The 24338-nt window shown below is 39.6% G+C and overlaps 1 protein-coding gene across 2 annotated transcripts in view; it reads right to left on the bottom strand.

Annotated features, from left to right (window-relative positions):
* Window positions 1-305: 305 nt before the first annotated feature.
* cd9a (CD9 molecule a) overlaps window positions 306-24338 on the bottom strand; it is a 28136-nt gene continuing 4103 nt past the window's right edge. Inside the window, exons 1-8 of one of the 2 annotated variants that reach the window (XM_034176572.1) lie at window positions 22985-23125; window positions 11612-11714; window positions 7086-7183; window positions 6626-6700; window positions 2435-2536; window positions 2149-2238; window positions 1319-1402; window positions 306-1205 (exon numbers count right to left, since the gene is read on the bottom strand). In XM_034176572.1, coding sequence (XP_034032463.1) covers window positions 1140-1205; window positions 1319-1402; window positions 2149-2238; window positions 2435-2536; window positions 6626-6700; window positions 7086-7183; window positions 11612-11714; window positions 22985-23050 — 684 coding nt within the window. In that variant the 5' untranslated portion in view covers window positions 23051-23125 and the 3' untranslated portion in view covers window positions 306-1139. Of the gene's footprint in view, window positions 1206-1318; window positions 1403-2148; window positions 2239-2434; window positions 2537-6625; window positions 6701-7085; window positions 7184-11611; window positions 11715-22984; window positions 23126-24338 lie in introns of those variants that run through there. The other variant, XM_034176573.1, reaches the window with a different exon arrangement.

Below are 24338 nucleotides of genomic sequence, written 5' to 3'. Positions count from 1 at the left end.
CTGAAAATAAATAATTCATGAATTGTGATAGATTTGTTGATTTGTTCAGGGAATCTTTTAGTTGTGTTGGGATAAATCAGATTCATTCAACTTAATTGTCTTTCACATTTTCCATAGTACTCCATGGCCCCTACAAGAAGGGCCAAATTTTTGCTGTTAACCAAATTAAATAAGCTCAATGAACTACACACAGCTCATTTCACTCTAATGCTGTGGACATGCAGTAAGTGTGTTAGATGTCGTATTAAACCTGCAGCAGCACTCAGATGTGCATAAACTCAGAAGGTATCGAAGAGCGACTCTGTTTTTTGGTTTATTTGGACCTTTTGATTAATATTTCTGTGAAACTTACAAGTGCATATGGTATCAATCAAGACAAGTCTGTAAAAACAAAACTCGATTATAAAATACATCATCAAACTACACTTTCATACAACCACAAGTTTAAGAATAAAAAAGATGCATTTACAAAATATTAAAAAAAATCAAAGAACTGAAGGCATTTTAGCAAGGGCAAAGTGGAAAATGTAGAAAGAGAAAGGAAAGGGGCAAATTACAATGAAATGAAGATGCTACTGCAGCATCGGCTGGAAAAAAAATAGTTACCGCAGTTCTCTGCTTTCGTTTATCAGTGTGGCTTGATGGCAGTGCCGTTAAAAAAGTGACAATTTCATTAGCTGCTTGCTGTGTGTGTTGGAAGTCGTCGTCTCTTTTTCGTGGTTTACTGACTGTTGTTCATTGATGACTCCAAGTGATTACCAGTAGAAATGTGATCAAATACAGTACAGGTACTAATACAAACTTTAGTTGAGATATTCAGCAGTTCACAAACACTAATTTCAATTAGATGACCACAAAATTACACATTTCTGTACTACATTTCCATTGAAGCACAGATGACACCCATTCTATATTTGGGCCTTATAATCACATGGCACCTATCTAGTCCAGAAAGGTGAGCCTGGTGTTGGTGGTACAGTTATACCTTTGACATATAATAATCAAGTATTTGTACCTAGCTGATCTTAGGTTATCCTTCCTGAATAAAGCAGTGTTTCTATTGGCAGTGGAGAGTCACATGACTCTAGGAATGACATCATGCAATATTAACAAAGGACTTGAGAGTTTGACCGTGGGTGTCACACCACCTCCCGAGATTTCCTGATTGCACAGCACAAGAGCATGCTAAAGATCATCCCAAATATCTGCAAAAAAGAGAGGAACACACCTTTGTATATTAGCTTAAAGGCATTCTCCTACAGAGCAGATATATCAACATCTGACAAGACACAAATAACTCAGAACTTGCCAGACCTACCATAATAATCCCGATGGTGATACCCACACCTCCAATGACATGTAGCTTGGAGTAAAAAACTTCTTCAATCACATCAGGACAACTCTGCAGCACACAAGGCATAATTCAGTTTTCTCTCTTTAAGCTCTGTCCCAATAAATTTGTGAGGTCTTTCATAAACTACGCTCAACTGTTGTTGCATCATTAAGGTGCAATAAAACAGGATGTTCATGTGCAAAGTATAAGCTGATAAAGGGAACATATTCAGCCATAATATTGCAGCCCACAACTATTTTTTATGTAAATAATTAATGGAGTAACTATGGAAAGAATAAGGCAAATAACACGGCAATCCCTCTGTGATCTGAGCTTTTCTGTCTTTAAATTCTCTGTTCAGCAGCTCGTGCATGTTTAGTGCATGAGATTTCTGCATGTGCAGTTTGAAATGCATATGAGTTCAGAACTGTGAATCATTTGCCCCGCCTTACATTTATAAAGAAATAGCAGTACTCACTGCATAGGTGTTGAATTTTTTTTTTTTTTTAGATATTCAAAAATCACATTTACAGGCTAAAAATGCTTGTGACCAAGAACATCTTACTAAAATCCACTCTTCCCCCATAGAGAGCTGTTACACTTTTACAATGCTCTACCTGTCAGTCCTTCTGCTCAATCTGGTGAACAGAGGGCTGAGAGGGAGGGTTTGTTCACGTCCTATAGCATGTGGCACTATTGACCCATCTAGTGGCAGAAAAATCATACTTTTCAATGGTTTGACACGCAGCACTGAAAAATTGTTTCTCATTGCGTACCTTATGATCACAGAGCGAACAAATGCATGGTCATTGTACCTTAATAATAAGGTCCTCAAGCAAGTCTCGTGGGGGACACGTGTCTCTGGCAGTGTCGCTTGAAGTACTAGTTGGACCACAGCAGTTCAACTGTAAACACAATGATTTGCTTTAAGAGAACAAGACGGGGGGGAAAGTAAGTCATAGCAAAGCAACAGTTTCTATGTAACATTTGCTAAATGGATCATAGTTGATCCATATATCAATTATTTTTTTAACTTTTGAGTGAAAAGGCTGGATTTTGTCTTGAAAATCAGTGCGTTAAATTCAGAAACAGATAACTTACCCCGGTTTGTATCACCCTCAGTGTCTCTCGAAGACGCTCGTCTCTTCTTTCCTTGTACTTGTTGTAAGTCTCCATGTAGAACGTTGTGATGTCGTTCACTACCTGCAGCAGAATAGAAAAGACAAAAAATATTTCAATATAAGACACAGATACAGCCAGCCAAATGGATTTTTTAAGGCCGTCAACAGAAAGAGAAGGGTGGAGTTACAACATTTGCCCCCTTCCAAAGGGGGTGCAGTTTATGTGATCATCCCTGTGTGTTTTTATAAATAATATCTCAAAAAGTAGCCTAAGGATTTTAATGAAACGTTATCCTGAGTTGGGCGTTTGGTAAGTCAAACACTGATGAACTTTTGGTCATAATCTGAAATTGCTGGTAAAACAATTTATGACTTATCTAAAATACTTGTGTTATGATGGCATAGAGATCCCTAGAATAATCATCACGAACAAGCTTGTAGATGATGATGATGATCCAGGAGACATCTTGATGCCACTTGATGCCTGATGCCAAAATATCCCAAGGTTCTATGTTGTAATGCGTATTATCATTAAAGAAATCCCATGACTTTCTTCTGCAAATCGACAGACTCTTCAGAGAAATGCGCTCTGAGGGCACTCGCAGTATTCAGTGCAAAAACCTTTCATAAGTGGTACAAACACAGTTATTTTTGCCAACGCTTTCAAATAGGCTTTTCAGTCGGATCTGTGTCCACAGGCACAACTCAAAGAATTGTCGGTCTGACTGAACTGAAAAGTTTGCACAAGGTGCAACATCTCCAGAGATAATATAACATTCAGTGTGCTTACTTGTAATTGTGAAATAAAAAAAAAAACAAAGCAAGGCACATTGTGTTTCCTAGTCTATGAGGTATCGGTCCAGGCTGAGTGCACTTTTCCGGTTGTGCCTTGCTGCCTCCTGATGGCGATGACAATTTTAGGAACACGTCGGTCTCCGCCCTCATAGTTTTGAAATGGATAAATATTTTTTTTACAAATGACTAGAGTGCCAAAAGAACCAACAATGCTTATTGGGAGATTAACCTAATGTGCATGGTTGATGATACGAAGAAACTGTAGCAGCACCATATATAAAGTGTATCCAGGTTCACAACAGCTGCCATCTTGTCACCCACAGGCACGTGCCCTCAAGCGTAATTTTTAATGATAGAAGAAGAACAGACTAGAACAGCTTTATTTGTTACTGTCCACATACGATATATACATATGATTAGGGGTGCCACTCCACAACTGAGAATAAGAAAAGATAAAAGAAACCACCTATGACTCATAAAATAACTTAGCAGACCAAGTGAAAAATGTAGTAAATATATCTAGATAAGGCACAAAGCAAATTAGAAAATTAGATCAAGGTGTTTAACTGCATAGTTCTTTCCAAATGTGTGATAGAAAATAATATTATTTTACATTTAATATCAATTTTAGAATAGAACAACAACATAAAATATTATTACGTCGTGCTGTTTAATCATCATACATACTGCAGAGTTCAAAAAACGGGACTCTCCTCTTCCAAAAGGAAAGTACCCAAAATCACCACTTTCCCAAAAGGCCATCTGAACATCAGATAGTTACTAGTTACTTCAAAGAATATACTTTAAATCCATGCAGCCATGTCACAGGACGACAGGCGGGTACACCTTTGACAGGACACCAGTCTGTCGCAGGGCCACATATAGACAAACAAATAAAGTTTTAAAGTTTTTCAATTCACCTAACCTGCATGTCTTTGGATGTGGGGGGAAGCCGGAGCATATACTTTAAATGAATAAACAAAATACAATTGACCAATACCAAGCAGCGCCACTTGTGCCAGTTGTGTTAGCTTGTGTCCATCTCAATAAATGGGCAGAAACATAAAAATTGAGTGGCCAGATGGCACCTGTCAGTCATGTGATAGAATTTTAATTTATCCTGACCAAGTCACATCAGCAAATATGTAAGATCTGTCAGTAAGTTGACAAAATGATACCTCCCACTCTACCATACCAGCAGCCTGCATGTATTATCATCAGTGGTTATCAATCTTTTGTGATGGAAATATCTGCATTAACAACCTCTGTACAAGTAATTGAGATATGACATGGTATTTAAAAAGTAAAAAAAGTCAGATTCAAATATGATGTTTTTAATCAACCACAAAAGTCAAATTATCTCCACATGAAGATTTATTCTTAGATTGAAATCCACTAAACGATTTATAGATGTTGTTGCACTTATAAGCCTGATGGACAGCCGGACACACAATGTAATTACCATACACATCCCCAAATTTTTGTTTGTGGGGGTTTAACTAGTCTCTAGAGGAACTGATCCCAAGGAACCTCTTGCTGTGAGGAAAGTAATTAATAATACAATAACATGGTTTTGGAGGGCGGTATGCATTTTCAGAGGCCCAACGTTCATGCCCAGTCACCCAAAATGACAGATCTTCGCCCGAGTTAGACGAGGACGAATATCTGTCATTGCGGGTGACCCCTTACCAACAAGTAGTACGTACAAGTATGTTTCAAGTATACTTCCAGTTTACTTTTTATATACTTATCAGTACTATTTTTTGGTAAGGGACGGCATGGACGGAGGGACTCAGAAATTGCATACCGCATGACAAATGCATGTTATTTGCATTATTATCACTTTACTGAGATACACAACACGTAACGCGTACATAAAAAGTTGGCTCACTTTAACTTTTGTCGTTTCGGCTGGCGTGCAGTGCTCTCCAAATTCAGCAGTGCGTCCTCATCAAGCTGGCTGCTTTGGCTGCTGTTCATTGTTGTACTATCCATGAGAAAATCATCCGGAATATCCATATTGGGTCCAACACACACTTCTCGCCTTTTTATCTTTTCCTCTGCCGACAGTTCTTGGGCTGCGCGCGCTATGACGTCATTTGTTTACGCGCAGCGGGCGGGTATAGCCAGGTAGTGTCGACGTAAATCTACGTTACCACCCTAGCAACGCCTCGGTAAAGTGATAATAATGAGTAATATACCTAATACCTACTACTCCACCATGCTGCCTATGAAATTAATAATGCAATAATTGAACTGTTAGTATATCTAAAGTTAAGTGAATATGAAGCTAAATGAGTATAACACTACGTGACTGAAAATATAACTAAAATCTAATTGCATTTTCTATCTAGAGTGTAAGGTGCACTGGACTATAAGTCACAGCTTTTTCTATATTATCAGCTCTTTAATTTGGGATATTTGTGCATTGTTGTAGTGTACTTTTTATTATTGCCATTTATTCTTTAATTATTGGAGTTTACTTTGTTTCCTGCTTTGATTCCCATATTAAAGGATTATTAACTTAGCGGGAGGTCTGATATTCCAGTACAGTCCGAGCAAGCGAGGGTAATTGTTTATTATATGGCTATTATATATATATATATATATATATATATATATATATATATATATATATATATATATATATATATAAAAACACGCAAACTTACGGTATCGCCCAAATATGAAAGATGCTGATGTTGTAGTCAGCCCTGTTTGCTTCACTTCCATGAAGAACTTGCTAACAGATGGTCCAGTCGTTAGCTGGTAAGCTTTCAAGCCATGTGTTTTTCCGATACTGTTTAGCTATTTATGGCGTATGTTCATGTCAGGATGTAATTGTATTTTTGGCTATCTGGAGTTTAACGAATGTGATATGTGTTGTGGACCAATTGTCATGGTAACCAGTCCAATATGGGAAAATATCTGACCAGAAATCAGCCAATCAGAGCACGCTTAGCGTAGCAGCCATGTAATAAAAGTACCATAAAATCATCAGCGTTTATTTATTTATTTGTCTACCTGTTAGCAGGATTACATCAAAACTACTGCATGGATTTTGGCGAAATTTTCACCACAGAGAGATACAACCCCAATTCAAATGAAGTTCGGACGTTGTGTGAAATGTAAATTAAAAACAGAATACAATGATTTGCAAATCCTCTTCAACCTATATTCAATTGAATACACCACAAGATATTTAATGTTCAAACTGATAAACTTTATGGTTTTTGTGCAAATATTTGCTCATTTTGAAATGGATGCCTGCAACACATTTCAAAAAAGCTGGGACAGTGGTGTGTTTACCACTGTGTTACATCACCTTTCCTTCTAACAACACTCAGTAATCCCTTGCTTTGGACATTGAAATTACCTTGCTTTGGTTGGAGAATCCCCAGATACCAGCTGTGATTTCAACAGCAAATATGACAAGCAAGAAGAAGAAGAACTGTAAGAGGGGAAGACAAAAGCAGTTGATTATGTGCATGTTTTTGTGTGTCTGAATTCAGGAGCAAGGTCAACTGAGTGTAGCTGACTCCTCCTCCTGTGGGATTTAGTGCAAGGAGATTAGTGAAACCAGGGATGGGGAGAGGGAGGGGAGGCGTGAAGGCGAACATGAAAGTCCTCTACGGCCTTGAGACTGTTTAGTCGACACAGACAAAGGCAAACGTCTCATATTAATTACAGAGCTCAAGGTTGGTCCACAGGTCAACCTAAAGTGCTCAAAGATGAAAGGAGACATTACAAACCTCAAAGAGAAGTTGTCAAACGTGTTAAGAATGTGATGTTCGCTATGTCAGACGAGTTGGTTGAAGTATAAATGTGATACTAACCAGTCCCAGCATACACGGTGACTCCTGGATGGCCCCACAGCATCCAAGAAAACCAACCACCATCATCAGAGCTCCAGCTCCAATCAGGATATATACACCTACACACAGTATAATTACAGGACTTCACTACTTTGTTGTTAAAAAACTAGATATAGTTGCTGAAAAACAATGATTAATTGCTGAAGGTGCACTTCATTACAATCGCACATTTCTGTCACATAATCAGGACATTCTCACAATGTCATGTGACATTCTCACAATGTCATGAACAACACTCCAGTAATGTGGCATGATCAACAGGGATTCTATGTTTCCGGATCATCACACAAAAGCTGTAGACATTTCTTTTTTTACATTGAGTGCAGTATTTATACAATCTGTTTAAAGATGGTCATATAATGTATGACCATGTATGATGGTCAATAATGTATAGATATCAAATGTATGATAATCATGCTTAATGGCACAGTTTAATTGTTGTAGTCTTCTGTGGAATAATTTTTATGACCCAAGTTTAAAAATTGGCCCAAGTTTAAAAATTAACTTCTCTTACTGGGATATTTAGATCTTGTGGCCAGCAGATTGGTATTTAAATAGTAATGTGTTCCACATTCCTAATACCACTGTATTTTTGTGTTTGTTTCATTTTCAACAATATTTTTGCAATGCTTTTAGCCTTTGATTAAAACTGCAGTCGCTTTTCAGGACTGTCAATATACATATTTTCTCAGCAGTGGGTCTCGGGGTCCTACATAGACTTAATTTTTCATCAGTGTGAGCACACATAATGTGTAAGAATTAGCAAAATTCATTATTTGGTCAGAAACAAAAGGACTTTTTCCAAGCCAGCTACATGATAACTTGTGATAGCTTGGATGTGTCTCAATTCCAGGGCCACATCCTTGGAAGCGCTGGCCTTTCGAGACCACAGAGGCTGAACCAGCCATTCTTAAGCCCCTTTCACAGTGGGCCTGCGTAGAGTTGCACTGTGTTGCATATCTAGTACACAGGAATGGCTGCATAAGTTGCGTGCAGAGGGGAGAAGCTTGGCTCCATGACGCTGTTTTTATAGACTGCCTGGACACGAAGATGTATTTGATACATTGGAAAAAGTCAGAATATGTTATTTCCAGGAATTAATGGAGTTTAGGTAACGTGCCACAATCGTGAGAGAACGTGAGGTGAATGGGGAGATGCAGCTGGCGATCGTGCATGCAATCTGTCCGTAATGCTACATTTACACATAACGACGACAAGTCACGAATGCCACGAAGTACACATTCTTGTCCGCTGATCACGAATGTGATGATTCGGGGCAGAAGCGTCAGGTGTCCTCAGGAACTGCTGCAACCTGTTACCACACATTACGATTAATGGCACATGTTGCCGGAGAATTATCAGGAACCATTACGCACGATCAAGAATAGTGTTCCGCGTTGTTACCTGCAATCGCGCGCAATGAGGTGAATTGTCTCCACACACACCCATATTCATCCAACCGAATTCAGATCGCTCCAGTTTTTCAGAAGAACTTTGTGACTGCATGCGTAGTTGGACTCTGTGCCATGGAGTGGCGCAGAGAGGAGGAGGAGGACAGAGCCAGATGTGTGGCTTCATGCGGCTGTCGTCTGGCACATTTTCCCAAACATCAGGCACATGCAGCAAGTGGAACACCTGCAGGAGCGCGCTGAAGAGCACTGAAATTTGATTTTTAGCCGACTTGGTGTCAGCAATCAAACTGAATGCAGTACAGCAGGATTTAATTGTGCGCGCGCTTCTTCCTCCGCCGGACTGGAGAAGGTGCAGAGATGTCTGGCTGCACGTGAGTCTCCTCTCGCTCCTCTGGCTCAGACTTGTTCTCCCGCTCATCGGTTACTGAGGAGCTTCAGCAGGAACTGTGGACCAACATTTGGAGCCGAGTTTAATTGTGCGCACGTGACAGAAAACGAATCCGTCGTGGCACGCAGTGAAATGTGATGCCGCGTTACAAGTCGTGTCAAAACTTGACAGTTTCCGTGTCACTTCATAATAACACGGGACAGTTTGGGCTCCAAGAACCATCACAGGAACCACTACGAAAGTTATCACATTCTATTAAGGATCAATACTCATCAAGACGGATCAATACGCTCAGTTGCGACCTCCACGATGTGAGACGAAATGAGGGTGGTGTGTGACATTCGTGGAAGATTTTTTGACAGGCAAAAACATTCTCCATGAATATCAAGAATATCACGCACCAACACGCACTATTAAGAAACCTATTCAGATGCGTTAAGTCACATTAAGAATGTCAGGAATGTGTCACGAATGACAGAAAAATGACATTCGTAACGCGTCTTGCTTATGTGTAAACGCACCTTAAGGAGTTATAGTGGATGTGAACAAACACGTCCTCTCGCTGGCGGTCCATCCGTGAGGAGTTATAGCAAATGTGGCAGCTTGGCCCGCCTCTTCTTCTTCTGTAGTTTTGTAGCTAGAATTGCGGAGGCATGGTGTACAGTAGCGCAGTGTTAGATAGACTTGCATACAGTAGCAGAGTGTTGCATAGACTTGGGTAGAACAAAGCGTCCAGTGCTCTATGCAGAATGTCCGCAATAAAATTAAACATGTTTAATTTTTTTTAGCCATTTTGCAGACCCTTTCGCGTCTCTCAGCGTATTGCCGCATAGGGCTGCATAAGCTCGGCATAGTCGGTACGCCGCACTATGCAATTGGCCTGGTGTGAAAGGGGTCTTAAATGAGATGGTCTAGCCCACAGAGCATTTCTGATTGCATCCTTAGTTTATCCCGGCCTTATGCCCCATCACCATCAAAATACAATTTCCTTGTATTTTGTGCAATGACATTAAAGAAATCAATCAATCAATCATCTAGCTATCTTGACAGCCGCAAGCGATAATCTAGTATAGTGTGTGTAACCTCTACTTTAGTAATAATTTTCCAATATTTATTTATATTTATTACTTATTTATAATTGTACATAGGGAGCCACCCCACTTTGTCTTAAAAAAAAAAAAAAATCAGGCAATGACTCTTGGGATTGTTTGGGCCAAGGACACACCTGTTGTGTCCTTCTCATTTGTGAGAAAGAGGGCTGCACATGTCAGCCACAGTCCAAGCTTTCAAAAATGAGGCAGCCTAGTCTCACCTCTTATGGCGAAAGTGGCCGAGGAATGCAGCTTTCGAAGGATGTGACCCTTGAACTGAAACACGGCATATGTATTGACTGGCTAGCGAGCACAACCAGTATCCAGATAGTAAAGTAAGTCCCTTCAGCTGCTCCCTTGTTTGCACTCGGGGTCGCCACAGCAAATCCAAGGTGGATCTACATGTTGAATTGGCACAAGCTTTACGCCGGATGCCCTTCCTGACGCAACTCCACATTACATGGAAAAATGTGGTAGGGGTGGGATTTGAACCTGGAACCTTCTGAACTGAAACCAAGCGCATTAACCACTTGGCCACCACCCCTGCAGATAATACTGTAAATTAGCAAGTACGAGAAGGAAATGTATTTGTACTCTCTAGTGTTTTATACCTGAGAGCATCTGTATTGATCTCTGTTTCTCGCTTACTTTGGGAAAATAGATGATGTGCATATGAGCTAACATGATAGCACAGAGAGTACTTTAATGAGTAGGTCCCAGTCGCTAGCAAGTACCTTATGAGGCAACTACAGAAAAGTGATTTAACAATTTAATGTATTTTGTTGTGTACAGTACTGTCTTACAGCTGACTGTAAATTATATAAATCTGTTATTGCAACAATTTAAACTTATTTAGGGAAGTATATTTTGAAATTAGCCAACACCGTTGGAAGATAAAATAACAGCCACTCCCTTTTTAGTACTTTTGCAAAGTTAACGCAGTTTACTTTGTCAAAGGGTGACACCCGCAGGAAAGGCAAGGAATGTTAAACCCTATTCTCAGTTTCATGGACATACACCCTGAAAGGTCAACATTTCAAATGTTGTCCATGCTTCCCAAAATCTTAGAGGGTCCAGGAGGATGTCCATGATGAACTGGGATATTCACTATCATGTTATGGTCTTCTTTTAACCATGGCAGGTTTTTTGAGATGTTCAAAAATTCCCTTTTTGTTACAAACTTTGACATAGTTTGGTACTCACTTGCATTTCCATAAAGTCTGTAACTTTGCTGTGCATGCAGTGACATCACTGCGAGGTTTTTCAAGCATGCTAAGGCTGTCCTAACATAAGGCTATGGGTGTTCTGCAGTTGTCCACGTGGCACATGGTACGCCAACAAATTGCGCACTAGATCACATTTGTGGGCGACTGTGAGTTTCACAGTTATAGATCACGACCTTCCAGGATACATACAGTATCTGTGAAAAGTGAGAGCAGAGCACTAAAGGTGACTGCACAACGTTGTAAAGCTGATGTCAGAACACAAGCAAGGAGAGACAACGTCAGCCTTCTTGCTAATAGGGGAGGACGAGCAAATCAGGGGACCCCTGCGGCCAGCTTTGATGAACAGTATTCATATTGATGTTTCTCTTACCTGTGTAAAACACATAAGGAGAGTCTGGTCCTTCAAACATGCCTTTAGTCTTTGGATCTAATCGTAGCCACAGGCCGATCGCAAACACAGCAGTGCCTGCAAGCTGCAACAAAGAAAAAACAGAGAAACAATCTGCTTTTGTAATGTCTAATGTCAGTGTTGGAGTTGCATAAATCATTAAAGAAGCTGTAATACATGGATAGAAGATGTTTAGCAATCACAAAGATTCATGTTCACAATCATTCTCTTTTCTTATTTATGCATATTTAATGCACTGTCGACTCAATCAATTCATTACTGGCATTCCAGCTGTTCCCTTCATCTGAGCAGTTTTTGTTCACGCTCTCTGCTAACCAATTAGTTGCTTTCTGTCAGAACTGTTGTGATGTCAGTTCTGCCCTGATTCAACTCCACTCCTTAGTCTCTTTAAAATCCAGCACCAGGTCTCTTTTATTTGGCTAGTTGAGTTTAAGATGTAACTTTGACGCCAGTGTCATTAATGAATTGTTGCTGCCATCAGGATTGGGATCTCAACTCTGTTTAATAAATTCCTGCGCCGACTTAATTGAGTTTCCCCTCCATGAAAATAAGAACAATTGTGTCTAATGGTCAATCAATGATTTATCTGGATGGACAGTTAAACAGAATGAAACAATGAAGAGAGACAGTCATTGCCAGAAATCATCTAAATTATTTTGGACTGTTTCAGAGTAAATTTTCATCAGCACTTCCATCTCATAATTACTATTATTATTATGGTTATTTACAGTCAGGTCTAAAAATATTTGGACATTAACAAGTTGATTTTGTTTACTTGTCAACTACCGCATACTGGATTTGAAAACACTTGATGAGTGCAGAGTTTTTCTTTTGGAGAGTATTTCCATACAAATACAGTGCATCCAGAAAGTATTCACAGCGCTTCACTTTTTCCACATGGATGAAATCCATTTTTTCCCCTCAAAATTCTACACACAATACCCCATAATGACAATGTAATATATATATATATATATATATATATATATATATATATATATATATATATATATATATATTTTTTTTTTTTTTTTTTTTTTTTTTTTTTTTAATTCGGCACACAAAATATTCAAATAGAAAAAAATGAACAATTCCACAAACAAACACAGACAAAACTAGTGAGTCCGAAAGGGTGTGGGCTGAAGCAAAGCTTATTAGCGCCCACCCCTGTTAGTACAAGTCCAACAATTCTAATCAGTCATATTTACATAAATATAAATTCACTACTACATGTCGACACACAGACATACACATCAATATACTATTCACTCATAATTATATTTATATAGTACCAGATCATAAGAAAGTCAAATCAAGGCACTTTACGCCAGTAAGGACTAACCTTACCAACCCCCAGAGCAAGCACTAGGCAACTGTGGTGAGGAAAAACTCCCTATAAGGAAGAAACCTCAAGCAGACCAGGCTCTTGGGGGTGACCCTCTGCTTGGGCTGTGCCACATATACCTATATACATACGTATATACTTTACAAACATAAATATATACATACATATACACAGTCACTTATATACATATACACCTACCCATATCTATATATCTACATACGCATATACATACCCACACATTCAAATATACAATAAGTCCCACTTATAAATTGAACATTCCATATAAATCAAATTAGATTTGCTTCTTTATGATACTTAGACATAATGTTCTTTTTGAGTAGTTTCTTAAATCTCACTAAGGTACTACTCATTCTAACCTCTGTTGAACATTTGTTCCATTTCCTCACCCCAACCACAGACACACAAAAACCCTTTACATTTGTTCTTACTGGTGGTTTCATAAAAATTGCACAACCTCTTAAACTATATCTGGATTCCCTCAATCGGAACAGACTCTGGACATGTCTCGGTAAGGCTTGGTTTTTCGCTCGAAATAAAGTTTGAATTGTAATGTAATCGACCAAATCAATGAATTTTAATAAATTTAAAGACACAAATAGAGAATGAGTTGGTTCACGATATTGTTTATTGCAGATGATTCGTATGGCTCGTTTTTGCAAAAGGAATATTGGATTGGTATTTGATTTGTAAGTGTTTCCCCATGACTCAACACAATATGTCATATATGGTACCATCAGAGAATGATATAAAGTAAGTAACCCTTCTTGCGGCAGTAGGTCTTTGGCTTTATACAAAATGGCTATAGTTTTTGACAATTTTGATTTCACATAATTTATATGTGGTTTCCAGCTAAGTTTATTATCAATTATAACACCTAAAAATTTATTCTCTGTTACTAACTCAATTTCCTTATTGTTTATAGTTAAATTTTTACATTTGGGTGCCTGTTTATTTCCAAATATAATACATTTAGTTTTCCCAAGGTTGAGTGACAACTTATTAGCGTCAAACCAAACCTTAAATTTTTCCAGTTCTTTCTCCACTATGTCCAGAAGCTGTTCAAGATTTTCACCGCTACAGAACACAGTTGTATCATCCGCAAAAAGGACACATCTCAGTGAACTCGACACCCAACTTATATCATTTATATAGATTATAAACAACAAAGGACCCAGCACTGAGCCCTGCGGCACCCCACATGTGACATCCCTGAGTTCAGAATTTGTATTATTGAATTGAACATACTGAAATCTGCCTTGTAAATAACTAGCTATCCATTCATATGCCAGACCTCTGATTCCATATTTCTGCAGTTTACTTAATAGTATTCCATGGTTAATTGTGTCAAACGCTTTCTGTAAATTAAAAAAAAAACACCTATTGTGTATTGTTTATTATCAATTGCAGTTGCAATACTTTCCACAAAGTCCATCAAAGCATGTGATGTAGTTCGAGACCTTCTGAATCCATATTGTTCTTCACAAATGATGTTATGCTTCAGTAAATAATCATTTAATCTTTTAGCAAATATTTTTTCCAAAATTTTGGAAAATTGTGGCAGGAGTGATATAGGTCTATAATTAGAAAATGTGTGTTTGTCACCAGTTTTAAACAGAGGAATTACTTTGACTATTTTCATTTGAGAAGGAAATTTACCAGTACTTAGTGACATATTGCAAATATAATTGAACGGTTTTACTATACAATCAATAACTTTTTTAATAAAGCCATATCCAAATTATTAAAATCAGTCGATTTCTTACTCTTTGAACCATGAACCAGATCAAGTATTTCCCTTTCATGAGTACCACCAATGAACATTGAAACAGATTTGTTAAACGTTGAATTATTTACCCAGAAGTTATTAGTTGATGAGTCAATCTTACTGGCAAGATTTTTACCCACATTAACGAAGTATTCATTAAAGTGTTCAGCAATAGACTCGTCGTTATCAATCGTGATGTAGTTGTTACTCTGAAAAAATGAAGGATAATCTCTAGTTACTCTATTCTTTTTTACTATTTCATTTAATATGTTCCATGTGTTTTTGATGTTATTTCTATTTTTGACAAGTAACTCATTATAATATGTTTTTTTACTGAGTCTCATGATATTGATTAACTTATTCTTATATGTTTTATACTTACTTTCAGCTTCCTTAGTTCGTAGTTTTATGAATTGTTTATATAGTACGTTTTTCTTTTTACATGCCCTCTGAAGTCCCTTAGTTATCCATGGTTTGTTGCTATATTGATTTCTATATATTTTGTCAACAAATGGACAGTGTTTATTATACAAACTGGAAAAAATGGAAATGAAAGCATCATATGACCTGTCAACATCATCAACAAAAACATCTGACCAATTCTGACTTGATAAATCCTCCCTTAAATTATCAATTGTTTCAGGTGTTACTTTTCTACTCATGAATTTGATATTGCTTCGATACATACAACAACCCTCCAATGCAAAGACTGAGAAAACTGGCAAGTGATCACTGATATCACTGACCAGTAGTCCCCCACTAAGATTACCGGATATAACGTTAGTTAAAATATTGTCAATGAGAGTTGTTGAGTCCATAGTTATTCTGCTAGGATGAATGATGGTTGGAAACAGCCCTAAACAGTACAAGGTGTTTATAAATGAGGTAATTTGTGGATGATTGTGAGGGTTTAAAAAATCTATATTGAAATCTCCACAGACAAATAAATGCTTATTTCTGTTGATTTTGTTGTACATTCCTAAGATAATGTCTTCAAAGGTGTCAATATTTGTCCCAGGAGCTCTGTAAATGCAACTAACAACTATGTTTTTGGAGTTTATAGATGTCATTTCTATGGTAACACATTCCATGATGTTGTCCACTGTAAATGACATGTTGTTAATGAGTTATAATCTGACCTTACAAACAATGCAACGCCTCCACCCCTTCTCGTCTGCCTATTAACCAGGAACAATTCATAACCATCAAGATATACCAGATCTTTATTATCCTCATTTAACCATGTTTCTGAAATTGCAATAACTGAAAAACGTTTTTTGGATGTTTTCAAACAATCATTAATAGTGGACAGATTACGAGAAAGACTTCTGCTGTTGAAATGTATAACTGAAAAATTTTCATCATTGATTTTATAATTTTTGAATTGTTCTTCTGTAAAATATTTGCACTGTCTCACAATATTCTCAATGAAAAAGGTATCAGGATCATTTTCAGATTCGAAGGGGTGGTTAGCAGAGTTATTATAATTAAATGTATCTAGACAGAGCTCCTGGGCAGAAATAAACGGATCATTATCCTTAATCATTATGTCTCTCTTGTCTCCGGGTGTAGATGATGTGGATGAGTGGGTTGCTCCAGTCTGCATCATGGTGCTGTGATGTGTTTGAGTCCTCATACCTATTGTTCATATTTGTCCAGCTCCTCGATGTTCCTTATTGCCATGACTTTTGCTTGTTCTGGTGATCCGTTCAGTTTGATGAATATTTTACAGTTTGAAGTCCATGTGTGCTGGATTTTTCCCTGTTTCTTTAAGAAGCGTGCTTTCCTGGTGATGTCGGCATTCCGTTTGGTGAGATGTTCATTGATGAATACGTTTGTCCCTTTCAGTTTTCTTCCTTGTTTTAACAGTGCTGTTTTGTGTTTTCTGTTGATGAATCTCATGATGACGGTTCATTTATCACCGTCATTTCTCCGGGGCAGAGGGTGGTACGCTTCAATGTTATTTAAATCCATTTCTATACCTTTAGATAGGAGGAAATCAGCAACCTGTTTTTCCACAGAGCTGACCTCCTGTTCACTGGGCTCCCCTCCGCTCTCATCTGTGCGTAGGACCGTGGTTTGATGTGAAGACCTGTGATGATGACGTCGTTAATTCTGGTGTACTGCTCCAATTCAGCCACTCTATTTTCCAGCTGCACCAGATGCCGGTCTTTCTCGGCATTCTGGAGCCGTAATGCCTTCACCTCCTCCACCAGATCCATGATTGATTTCTGTTGCTGCTTCACAACAGAAATCTCCTCTGATAGAAAGTCCAGAGATTTTTTAATATCGTCACCTTCCTCCGCTGTCAGAACCTTCGTAGGCCCCATGGTCGGCTTATGAGCAGCTTGTCGATCGCCGATGTTAACAGCCTGCGTTGTTTGTCACCGGGATGGATCTGCACTGCGCTGGTGCCGCGCGGCCTCAGTGTTTCCGCGCTGATGGATCCGCGGTGGCTGCACGAGGCCTCGGGGAAGCGGCACTCGTGACCTGCGTCATTAGAGCCGCGCGTCACGAGTGCCGCGCGGCTCTAATGACGCAGCGCGCGGCCTCAGTGAATTCACCACGTTGGGCGGGCCTCGGACGTTGTTGCTGTCCAGTCGCGGGGCTAAGTTGCCGGTTGAGGTGGTATTCCCACTGTCCGGGTTGGCAAACACCGGCGTGGCAGATGGCAACCACAAACACCACCTCTGAAAACTCAGGTACAAACTTTTTGCAGCTCGCTCTGACGACACGCAGCTCTGACTGACTGTGTATATATATATATATATATATATATATATATATATATATATATATATATATATATATATATATATATATATATATATATGTGTGTGTGTGTGTGTGTGTGTGTGTTCTCCACTCAGATTGAAATAGCCAATCACAGATTAGCCTTTCTGTCCATCATGTACCTGTATTTTGGCATGCTTAGCACCAGAAAGTTATGTTGGATCCAAAAGGATCCAAAAAGGCTAGGACCAAAAGTTATATTGGATTGCTTCCCACTGACCTATAGCGTTAGAGCTTACCGCCAACAGCGAGCCAATCAGAGCGCGACATACAAAGGTCAAGAACTAGCTGACAGACGCTGATTGAAAAAATGGCAACAAACATGTCAACAACAGCAGAAAATCGTCTGCCAGTGAAGTTTGCTGAGTTCGCAGAGGAGGAACTAGTGGAAATATTGAACTCCAAGGATGTCAAAAACACTAAGATGGTTGACAAGCACGCTACTGACGTTTCAGAAGCATTCATCTGAATCAATCATATGCTGTTCACAACAAAATAAATTAATCTAATTTACTTGACTCTTTGTTGTTTGCTTAATTGGGGGGGGTGGGGGGGGTGGAGAACATAACAATTGATGGATGGCAAGTCGTCCTACATAAAACTGGATTTGAAGCGAAACGTCCTTGTGTCAAGCAACCCAGTCCAGTCGAAGATTCAAGATTCTCTACTATGGAAACCACTTGGACAACTGAGAACCTACACAGAAACAGCGTCTTGCTTATGTGTAAACGCACCTTAAGTATTCACACTTGCCATGAAGCTCAAAATTGAGTTCAGGTGCATCCTGCTTCCACTGATCAACCTTGAGATGTTTCTACAGCTTAATTGGAGTCCACCTGGGGTAAATTCAGTTGGTTGGCCATGATTTGGAAAGGCACACAGCTGCCTACATATAAAGGTCCCACAGTTGACAGTGCATGTCAGAGTACAAACCAAGCATGAAGTCAAAGGAATTGTCTATAGACCGCCGAGACAGGACTGTCTCAAGGCACAAATCTGGGGAAGGATACAGAAACATTTCTGCGGCTTTAAAGGTCCCAATGAACACAGTGGCCTCCATCATCTGTAAATAGAATAACTTCAGATGCACCAGGACATTTCCTAGAGCTGTCCGCCTGTCTAAACTGAGCGAAAGGGGGAGAACAGCCTCAGTCAGAGACAGGGATTGATATTGATAAGATTTTATCCATCTGATTCCTTATCGGTTTCCTTATCAATACCTTTTGTGAATTTTCTGTGTACTAAAAGTAGGCTTTACAGGTTTTCTATGTCAACAACATTTTATTGAGTCTGAAAGTAAATAAATATGAAACTGGTCACTGGATCCTTGATCTCTGGACATAAATAAAAATAAACAAAATCTGTAGTTTTTGTCAAAAGCATTTCTTTTCAGATATTGATGACACAAATGTAACTCCATAGACTCTGAGCTGAGCTCTTGCAGCCAGCTGCACTGCATGTCAGCATCATTCTAATTCATAAAAAGCAGTTGACATCTCATTTTGGAAGGAAAAGCATTTTGGTTGATTGTAGTTTATTGTTTGTATTACAACGTTTGGAAAGAGGTGTCATTTGATTTAAAACGGTGATTCACTTTGAAGTTATTAATTCCGACCCAAATCTAACTTGACTCTGCAGAGAGCGGCACAGCGTTTGGAGCTGTGTGAACGGAACAGAGGACGAGTCTCATTTCTTGCTCGAAACAAGACAAGAGTCCCAGTTAGTGACTTTAATCCGCACAAAAGTGACTCATGACTAGGGTTGGGTATCAAGAACCGGTTCTTTTTAAGTATTTTTAAGAAATGATTCGATCCACTGACATCAATAGCCTTTTTGCTTAACTCCCTCATCGGTCCTTCAGAGTAGCTGCTGTTTTTGAGGGTGTTTGTTGGGAAAATAATAATTTCTCTACATTGATTGCAGACCCTGTAGCAGCTCTGTAATCAACTGCTTCTGCAGCGCGACTTTGAAGCTTGAACCAATGAAGCAGTGCTTCGATCCGCTGCTTTGTTGGTTCTTTGATTCGCTGGTCTTCAGAAGTGGCACCTCCGCTTCTTAACCCCCCTCAAAGCCATTAAAATATGTCAATCGTGAGTCACTTTTGTGTGGATTAAAGTCACTAACTGGGACTCTTGTCTTGTTGCAGTCATGAAATGAGAATAGTCCTCCATTCCGTTCGCACAGCTCCAAATGCTGCTCCACTCTCTGCTGAGTCGAGTTAAAGTCCGGTCAAAATTAATAACTTCAAAGCAAATTGCCGCTTTAAATAAAATGACACCTCCTTCCAAACGCTGTAATACAGACAATAAACTACAATTGACTAAAATGTTTTTTCCCCAAAATGAGACGTCCTGCGTTCTTTATGAATTACATCCTGACGTGCAGCACAGCCGGCTGCAAGAGTTCAGCTCAGAGGTATGGAAAGACATTCATACCAATAATGTCTGAAAGGAAATGCTTTTGACAAAAACTCCAGATTTTGTTTTTGTATTTTATTTCTATTTATGTCCAGAGATCAAGTATCCACCATGGTAAGTTTACTTATATCAAGAGTTTAAGGACCCAGTGACCAATTTCATATTTATTTACTTTAAGACTCAATAAAATGTTGTTGACATAGAAAACCTGTTAAGCCTACTTTTAGTACATAGAAAATACACAAGAGGTATCGATAAGGGAATTGATAAGGAATTGGATTTATAACGAGAATCGATAATGGCATCAATATTGATCAAATCTTATCAATACCCATCCCTACTCATGATTGACATCTTTAAATGGCTTTGAGAAGGGTTAAGAAGTGGACTTGCCACTTCTGAAAAGCAGCAAAGCAGAGAACCAACAAAGCAGTGGGTCGGAGCACTGCTTCGTTTCTTCAAGCTTCAAGCAGAGCCACTGCAGGGTCTGCAATTAATGCAGAGAAATGATCATTTTGCTGATAAACACCCTCAAAAACAATGGCTGCTCTGAAGGACTGATAAGGGAATCATTAAGCAAAAAGGCTATTGGTGTCAGTGGATCGAATCATTTCTTAATGATTCTCAAAAAGAAACGGTTTTCGATACCCAACCCTAGTCAGAGAGGTTACCAAGAAACCGATAGTCACTCTGTCAGAGCTCCAGCATTCCTCTGTGATGAAAAAAGAACCTTCCAGAAGAGAACCCTCTCTGCAGCAAACTACCAATCAGGCCTGTATGGTAGAGTGGCCAGATGGAAGCCACTCCTTAGTAAAAGGCACATGGCAGCCCACCTGGAGTTTGACAAAAGACACCTGAAGGACTCTCAGACCATTAGAAACAAAATTCTCTGGTCTGATGAGACAAAAATTGACTCTCTTTGACATGAATATCAGGCATCATGTTTGGAGGAAACCAGGCACCATCACTACAATGAAGCATGGTGGTGGCAGCATCACTCTGTGGGGATGTTTTTCAGCGGCAGGAACTCTGAGACTAATCAAGCTTGAGGAAAAGATGAATGCAGAAATGTACAGAGACATCCTGGATGAAAACCTGCTCCAGAGCGCTCTTGACCTCAGACTGGGTCGACGGTTCAACTTTCAGCAGGACAATGACCCTAAGCACATAGCCAAGATATCAAAGGAGTGACTTCAGGACAACTCTGTGAATATCCTGGTGTGGCTCAGCCAGAGCCCAGACCTGAATCCAATTGAACATTCTGAAGAGATCTGAAAATGGCTGTGCACCGATGCTCCCGATCCAACCTGATGCAGCTTGAGAGGTGCTGCAAAGAGGAATGGGCAAATGGGCTCATTTCTCTGGTACTATAGTTGGAACTATAGGTGCACTAAGCTTGTGAAATCATATTCAAGAAGTCTTGAGGCTGTAATTGCTGCCAAAGGTGCATCAACAAAGTATTGAGAAAAGGCTGTGAATACTTACATACACATGATCTATTAGGTTTTTGAATTTTAATAAATTGGCCAAAAAAAAAAAAAAAAAAAAAAAAAAAAAACTTTTTCAAGTTGTCATTATAGGGTGTTGTGAGTAGAATTTTGAGGGGGGAAAATGAATTTAAATGAATGAATGAATGAATTTGACTTCCTGACGGACCGGAGTCAGCATGTGAGGCTGGGAAAGAATGTCTCGAACACTCGAGCTCTCACCACTGGATCTCCACAGGGCTGTGTCCTTTCCCCTCTGCTCTTCTCCCTGTACACTAACTGCTGCACCTCCAGCCACGACTCCGTAAAGCTCATCAAGTTTGCGGATGACACCACCCTCATCGGACTCATTTCGGATGGGGATGAGTCTGCCTACAGGAGGGAGGTGGACCAGCTGGTGACCTGGTGTAGCAGCAACAACTTGGAGCTCAATGCCCAGAAAACAGTGGAGATGATCGTTGACTTCAGGAAAGCCACAGCCCCCCCGCCCTCCCTCGCCCTCACCAACAGCTCCATCACCACTGTGGACTGTCACCGCTTCCATGGCACCACCATCACCCAGTACCTCAAGTGGGAGACAACCATCAGCTCCCTCATCAAGAAGGCCCAGCAGAGGATGTACTTCCTGCGGCAGCTGAAGAAGGCCAAGCTGCCTGTCCAGCTGATGGTGCAATTCTACACGGCCATCATCGAGTCCATCCTCTGCTCCTCCATCACGGTGTGGTACGCCGGGGCCACAGCCAGGGACAGACACAGACTGCAGCGCATTGTGGCCTCTGCTAAGAAGGTGATCGGCTGTAGCCTTCCATCTCTCCACGACCTGCATGTCTCCAGGACTCTGGGCCGAGCAGGTCAGATCACAGCTGACCCTTCTCACCCTGCACACGGTCTATTCAAACCACTCCCCTCGGGCAGGAGGCTACGGTCCATCCGGACCAGAACCTCCCGCCATAAGAACAGTTTCTTCCCCTCTGCTGTTAGACTCATGAACTCCTCATAACTCAGTCACCTTAACCTTAACTCTGTCACTTTATCATTTTATCACGGGTCACTTTAATTGCACTCCTCCCACTGCACTGTTTTTTCTGTTTCTCTTTCTGTTTTTCTGTTGCACACAGCCTTTCATATTTCATATGTCATTTTTTGATCTTATATTTTGTCTTATTTTGGCACATATTTTATATTTTATCTTAGCATTTTATATTGCTCTCTGTTTAATGTTGCACCATTATATCGAAGCAAATTCCTAGTCTGTGAATCCTGTTCATTGGCAATGGCAATAAACTACTTCTGATTCTGATTTTGAATTTAGTCCATTTTGGAATCAGTCTGTAATGTAACAAAATGTGGATAAAGTGAAGCGCTGTGAATACTTTCTGGATGCACTATTTCTGAGACAATGGCACACCAGTACAAACCTGAAACAGCTGAAACCAGCACGAGTTGATAAAATGCTATCCTGGCTTTCTCACAAGCATGATGCAATAAGACATAAAGATCACCTACCCAGACGAAAGCGTTGACGATAAACATGACATACTTCACACACTTGATTCCTCCTGCCACTGCCATAATAATTCAGTTTACAGTGCACTGCTAAGCACCTTCTGTAACGACAATAACCGTTCTCCAGGAAGTGAAAGTGTAATGGTGTCAATGAAAAAAACCAAGACTGGAGGAGCCAGGAGGGATCCGCAGCACCACCTCCATAAAACAGTCACCTGACACAAGGAGTGGCAAATGCAAATGTTTTACGTTCTGAGACAGCCTGATGTGGCTGAGCACATTATTCTAGCTTGTCTACTTTTACTTCTTCTTTCATTTATTTATTTTAAACCCATACATGCCTGTGGTCTGACTGCAGTATTTATGCAGTAGAAGCATGCACACAGAGTGCTGCTACCTACAGCCACAACAGGCTCTGTTGAGACATGCTGATAGAAAGCAGCCAGCTGAGCAGCATTACAACACTGCTGTCTTTGTGGGTTACAGTTAATAAGTCATTCTCAAATATACTGAGCAAAATGTCAATGCGCAACTAAACCTATGCCAATCTATCAAATAAAACGTTGATTTTTGAACAGTGATTCCTTCAATATGTATTGAGAACACTTAAAGGGGTCATACTGTGTAAAATCAATTTTCTCTACATTTTATTCTTAAAATAGTTACTTATTCTCAAAGACTCACAATTCTAGGTTTGTATAATTCATTTCATGTCATACCATAAATCAGCTCCAAGCACCATGCACAAGAAAGGTCTCGACCCCAGGACACTAAATCTGTCCCTCTGTATCGCCTGCCCTGCATGCTTTCCATATAAGTTGATAGACGTTTGAGGACCTACAGTTGTGGTCGGACATTTATATACACTCACCATGGATATGAATGACGTGGTAAATTTGGGCTTTTAATGATGTCTTTGAACTGTTCTTTCGTCATTGTGGAATGACTGAACAGCATACATTATTAATGAGCATAAAAAAAGAGAGTTGGTTGCAAAGGTTTGAATTTATTTTGGATCTTCTCTAATCTTCACAAGGTCACAATTATATATACAGGTTCTAATATATACATACACCTTCACTAATATTTGGTTAAATGTCCACTAGCAAGCAACACCTCAACCAGATGCTTTTGGTAGCTGTCAACAAGCTTCTGGCATAATTCTGGCTGAATATTTGACCACTCTTCTTTGCACAATTGGTAGAGTTCAGTTAAATTGTTTGGTTTCCTGGTATGGACCCAGTTTTTAAGTGTAGGCCACAAATTTTCCACAGGTTTGAGGTTGGGGCTTTGAGAAGGCCATTCTTGAAACTTAATGTTATCCTACTTTATCCAACCCACAACCAGTTCTGAT

The sequence above is a fragment of the Thalassophryne amazonica genome, chromosome 8, assembly GCF_902500255.1.
Source record: "Thalassophryne amazonica chromosome 8, fThaAma1.1, whole genome shotgun sequence".
In the NCBI taxonomy this organism is placed as follows: Eukaryota; Metazoa; Chordata; class Actinopteri; order Batrachoidiformes; family Batrachoididae; genus Thalassophryne; species Thalassophryne amazonica.
Note: the sequence above shows the minus strand (reverse complement) of the source record. Positions and strands in the feature narration are given on the sequence as shown.